The sequence below is a fragment of the Colossoma macropomum genome, unplaced genomic scaffold (assembly GCF_904425465.1).
Source record: "Colossoma macropomum unplaced genomic scaffold, Colossoma_macropomum, whole genome shotgun sequence".
NCBI lineage: Eukaryota > Metazoa > Chordata > Actinopteri > Characiformes > Serrasalmidae > Colossoma > Colossoma macropomum.
In genome coordinates this window covers 26,970,291-26,976,290 of record NW_023494795.1, presented here as the reverse complement: position 1 = coordinate 26,976,290, position 6,000 = coordinate 26,970,291, and the positions used below count along the sequence as shown (strand labels likewise).

General features: G+C 40.2%; 1 protein-coding gene across 1 annotated transcript in view; it reads right to left on the bottom strand.

The window, feature by feature from the left end:
• Nucleotides 1–3,114: 3,114 nt before the first annotated feature.
• Nucleotides 3,115–6,000, bottom strand: part of dcbld1 (discoidin, CUB and LCCL domain containing 1) — a 43,011-nt gene continuing 40,125 nt past the window's right edge. The window contains exon 15 of the mRNA XM_036582079.1: nt 3,115–5,710. Coding sequence (XP_036437972.1) covers nt 5,148–5,710 — 563 coding nt within the window. The 3' untranslated portion in view covers nt 3,115–5,147. The remainder of the gene's footprint in view (nt 5,711–6,000) is intronic.

The window sequence follows — 6,000 nt, the reverse complement described above, 5'->3', positions numbered from 1 at the left end:
AGTGATGACTGAATACTGAATAAATGTATTCAGTAATGTATTCTATTATAAAATGACATTAATAAAGTAATGTATTCAAAATACATTTGGAATATATATTGATGAGGCACAAGGGAAGAAAATCTGCTGTTGTAACTTTTATTTCACTCTCACTGTTTCTCGCTGTTACTTGTGGGAAGTTTTCTTTGTGTCATTCACCCGTTAATGTGTTTATTGAAAAAATCTGCTGATCATTTGTATGAAGTTAAACATTTTTATTTTTTTAACTCACCGCTTGCTCCACTGCTGCTACAATGTCCCTAGCAGGTGTCCAGTACAGCACTGATGCTAAGCTTATAAGCTATGAACATGTCCACTACTGAAAAGACTGCACAGTTTCACTGTCCCTCAAAAGAGTATAATAAAGAAGAGATTAATAATTGATTAATAACACAGTGATTTATAAGGCTTTAGCAGAGCTCAGTAACACTGAGATTAATAACTGATCATCACATTGGTTTATCAGTCCACTCAGGCTTTAGCAGAGCTCAGTCACACTGAGATTAATAACTGATCATCACATTGGTTTATCAGTCCACTCAGGCTTTAGCAGAGCTCAGTAATGCTGAGATTAATAACTGATCATCACATTGGTTTATCAGTCCACTCAGGCTTTAGCAGAGCTCAGTAACACTGAGATTAATAACTGATCATCACATTGGTTTATCAGTCCACTCAGGCTTTAGTAGAGCTCAGTAACACTGGGATCAATAACTGATTGCAGTGATTTATCAGGCTTTAGCAGAGCTCAGTAACACTGAGCTTAATAACTGACCATCACATTGGTTTATCAGTCCACTCAGGCTTTAGCAGGAACATCAAAGTTTACAAAGAAGCTGTTTGTCAAGTTCCTTTTTAGATTGTCTAATAATTCCTGTTCCTCACACCACCCCCACCTATCACTGAGAAAAAAACTCGAACTCAGCTAACTCGAAGACCCTCCCTGATATCATGTTTCACTCAGAAATACGCCACAAAATGGAAGGAAATTTCATTTAATTTCTTATTCACATTGCATTTATATAATTATATGGCATTGTCTATTGAAAATACACTTTATTATAAGACCATGGGTCTGTCTCAGTTAACAGAATTTATAGCTTAGCCTGCTAACTTTAAGCTTAGATCGATCTAACTGTGGATTTTCTGTCTCACAAGGGTGTATAAACAGTTCTTGGACTAATCAAGGCTGAGTTATTTGGACCAATCAGGGATCTCTTCCGTTGACTTTTTTTTTTTTGTTTGTGTGAAGAATCACATGATGAAAATCTCTTTTTAACAGATGAAGCAAATCATGCTATATAGATATTAAGAAAAATCAAATATTACTTTTACAAATGCTTTACTTTGTCCATATTTACATAGATTTCTTTTTCCTTCTTTTGAAAAAGCAGGACCCCAGGTTTAATGTGCCTGCAAATCTATGACAGTCCAAACTGACTGTAAGGCTTAACTCTGTGTAAGACGTGATATTGGAGGCCTAACAGCAGGCTGGAACAGTAGGGTCACTGGACATCAGCTGCTGTTCACGACTGACACTCCACCGTCACATTCCAGCAAGAACACACAGCACTGGGGGGGTAGGGGGGCATCTTACTTCCACTAAAACCAAGATGAAGTTTCCCTCTCTGTTGGTCCAAGTTAGGCCCAGACTGAAAAATGTTATGAATGAAAAATATTGGATATCAATATCAGGCCACAATTTCCTCCTATCAATGCATTCCTACATGAAACCAATGAAATGTGAATCTCCTTATATAAGAAGTACCTGTTCATTATAAAATCAAACAAACTCATAAATACTGGCGCAAGACTTTTGCCAAACAGAACCCAATTTTACCAGTGAAATAACGCATCAGTCGGCTCTTGCTCTGAGTGCTGACTCTTAGATAGTGTCTATCCTGTGTGTGCAGGATGTAGATCAGCAGTTCCCGTTTACTGCAGCGTGTGTGGAATGCAGGAGCTTCCAGTGCACCCCTCTAGCTCTCACGGTCAGCGGCTGCTGCCGAGATTGCTGAGATGAGCATGCATTTTCACACTGCCAAGAGACCTTGACACAGCCAGGTCAACTGCTGGGGCCGCACTAAGTGCTCAGCTTACAGGCAACCAGCAGAAGGCCAACGGTGGGAGCTTCAGAGCCGAACACTTCACACAGTGGCCTGGAGAGAAGAATCCACTCAGCAATGCAGGACATGCAGCCACTGTTGCTCTCACTAAACATCGGTGATAAAAATTTGTTCACCATACTGTCATGTTCACCCTGCATTCACTTTAGTTTCATGTTCAGTGCATGTGAACCCTGCATTCACACAAGAATTACATGTTACTGAATTACTGGAATGAATACATTCTGATATGGCTATAAAAACACGCTGCTACTTAAATAGAAAAAAAATGAATTTGAGCGAATAACACGTAATTGTGATTTATGTTATTAATCATTTGATAGCCCTAAAAAAAAACAAACAACTGAGCATAGTAAAACCGTGCTTTTTAAGGTTCTGTTAAATATTTTATATTTTATTTAGGCCTATTTTTTCAATTCTGCAGTAGCTGTGTAACACTACGTGTTCATAAACGGTTTGCCGCTTTGGGTGCGTCTAAAACGAGCAGCTTGAGGTGCCCAGAGTGAAAATGTATGTGGAGTTGTTAACCTATTCTGAGTCCTAAAGCAGTCTTTTAAAAAAAAACCAATGTAAAATTGTTCCGCATCTTGAATGTACTAGTTTATTTTTTAACCCGTTATATCTCCCACTTAATCTCAGCGTGTGACTGTAGGCGTGACACGATGGCTCCACATTGCAACAATCTGGTTGGTTGTTGCTCAGTTCATTTGTATGAAGTTCATGCAAAGGAAAGCAGAGTGAGCAGAATGTGCATTAGTGCTTTGATGGGTAAGCTGTAAGTGTACATTGCCATCTTGTCACATTATAGCATGTTATGACACATTCTGTCTCATTATATAAGTTATCCCAAAAAGTCAATTAAAAAAGGCTGCACATTTTTCATGATGTCATTATGTACGTCACATACATGCTGCTTAAAATGTCAGTAACCACAACTTAAAACACTTAAGCACGTCATCATCACTTAAACATGAAATGAAAGCATGTCCAGTGAAGACCCGAGACCTGTCTTTAATTCAGCAGCTGCGCCCACCTTGTAGGCACTTTAAATAACCAATGGAACACATTTTTTTTCTCTTCACAATATACATTTCAAAACTGTACATGAATATGTACACAAATTCAAAAGACAGACAGTACCACTGAACATGGCTCAGCCTTTAAATTGTATTAATAAAAGTCTTTTTTGAACAGAGCATGTTCAAAGTAGCACTGGGGTAGAAGCGTTTGCTACAAAACAGGACGCTGAGAAAAGATCCGTCTCGATCAGGTCAGTTCAACAATTCAAATACAAATAGAACAAAAAAAAACCTGCAGCTAAATGCCAGATTTAAACCCAGCAATCATGAATTCTGGACACATCTGAGCTAAACAGCAGTCAGTGATAAGGACGCCCAGACTCTCATTGCATGAAGAAAGGCCACAACTAGGAACAGCCATGTTTCACTGATCTGAAAGCAGCTGATCTGTTTCTCACTCAACGCCTATCACACCTTAGAATCTCCATATCAAAGTAATTTCAAAAGGTGCTGCTGTTCACACACAATTAGCATGTTCACATAGAGCTACGGTGAGGTCTTTGACTTCTTAACTTCTTAGGTGACTGCTCCAAAAATCTGTGACAGGCATGGAAGCCACATTCTGAACAGACTGATCCAGTAGTTTATTCAACCAATTTTTCAAAATTTCTGCATAATTAAGTGGTTAAAATGTAAAGTTATTCAGTGTGGTCTGAAGTTCTGTGTTGTAAAGAAATGCATCAGAATTATTTACAGCGGTGGTGATGAAAACCAGACATCTGAAGAGCCTCCAAGAGCTCTCACAGTAATTTACTACATGAAATGGTTACGAATATGTTGCCTGATACCTAAGACACTGCTTTACTAGAGATTTGGGAAGGTTTTGGTTTAAATACTTTTTAAAACACATTGACAAGAGTCCTCAAAGAAAACTTGTTTTTGTCAACTGCATCACCATTTTACGAATATCAACAATACAATAAAAATAAGACGCCATGTAGGCTCACTAGTCACTTCGAACAGTAAACAAAATGGCTCTATATTCGACCCCTGGTTCCCGTCACCACCATTGTAAAAATATCTGACTTGGCAAGTCTCAAACTCGATGAATTATGCAGAAATATAGAAAAAAAAAAAACAAATGGTGAATTCCCCTTTAAAAAACCTTCACATAACGAAAAGGTTCTATGCTAGAACCCAGATCTTTGTAAAGCGGCTCTAGAGAGGAGCATGTTCTATAAGCTCCCTGTTGTTTAACCCAGGATCATCCCATCAATCTACTGGAGTAGAGGCCCCAGGAGACACCCAGATCTGCTCTAGGTCCAATCCTACTACTGTCCAGTCTCAGACTGACCTCTCCTCTTATCTGCAGAACGTAACATAAAGCACCCAGATAACTCAAGCCCGAAGTTGAACCTGTCCAATACAAGAAGAGGCAAGGGATCTTCCTGCAGGACAATCTTCAATATTGTCTTACATGATTCAGTTAAACAGAGAAATCCTGCTTTATGAAATACTCCCCAGAGCTGACTGTCTTACAATCAGCACAGTAATTCACAACAGCAGCTCAAGAAAATGGAGATGACCGATTGCATTATAGATGCATAGAAATTGTCTCAAACTACAGGAGGTATGAGTTTCTCCCACTTCTCACTGCAAATTATTCTGTGCACATTAGGACATCTGTCTCTGCTCCTGGCAAAGCTTTGGATCACAACAAACCCTGCAACCTTAAAAAAATAAAATAATAAAATCTCAAGACAATAAAGCCAATTTACACAACAGTAAAAAGAACACTGCATACAACATGCCATCGCGGAGCACACTTCCACCATCACTGAGACGGCTATTCTTTTCCACTGCATATATACAAATAAACAGGAAATGTGCTGCTCTCAGACGTGGAAATAAGTTACGGGAGTTCACATAAAGCAGGTAAACATCACAGTGCATTTTAGTCCGTTCAGGTTCCACTCAGGCTGCTGCCCTCTGGGTCCAGCCTGCAGGGGACAGTAGAGTCTAGCCGGACACAGTCTCGTGGGGTCGAGTAGCTCTCCTGTGCTTTAGCCTTGGCCTGGGGCCTCTGGTACTCTGAACAGGCCCCGTTCTGAACAACCAGAGGCTTCCTGATCTTAGGGCTGTCGTAAACCCCCTCTGAGTGGTTCGCTCTGTCCCGTTTGACCTGGGGCGTTTGATAACCACCAGAAAGCGCCCCTACCACCTTTCTGTAGTTACAGTTTTCTTTGGTCTTAAATGACGGGCTCTTACTCAGCACCACCCCTGGAACACTGTAGCTGGGATCCGGCAGAAATCCGTCTTTTCGGAAGGCGTGTCGCTCTATGATTGGTGTGGCGTACTCAGGCTCCTGATTGGTCAGCGGGAGGGCGTACTGATTGGCTGTGTGCAGGTAGTCATAGTGAGTGGCGGCCTCGTTGACTTCGTCCTTGGCGTCTGTGTCCATTGGTCTGAAGGTGGAGCCCTTCCGAGACACCGTACCCACTCCCAGCATGAGCGGCTGCTGGTAGTCTGAGGAAGCAGAGGTTACAATTACAATTAGAAACATTACAATTACAAATGTTTCTTTTATGCTAACAGCTGCTGAGCATAAGCACTATTCTATACCAGGGTGTAGAAAAGGGCAATATGAGGATATTTTATTGTTATCAGGATTTTATTATCGTGATACACAATTTGCTTTTCGTCAGTACAATTGAATTTAGTGCATGAAATGTGGAACAAAAGAGTTTTTGATGGCTATTTTTAAATGTGGCACTATTAGTGCATTGTGAATGTGTCAAAATATCATCATACATGTT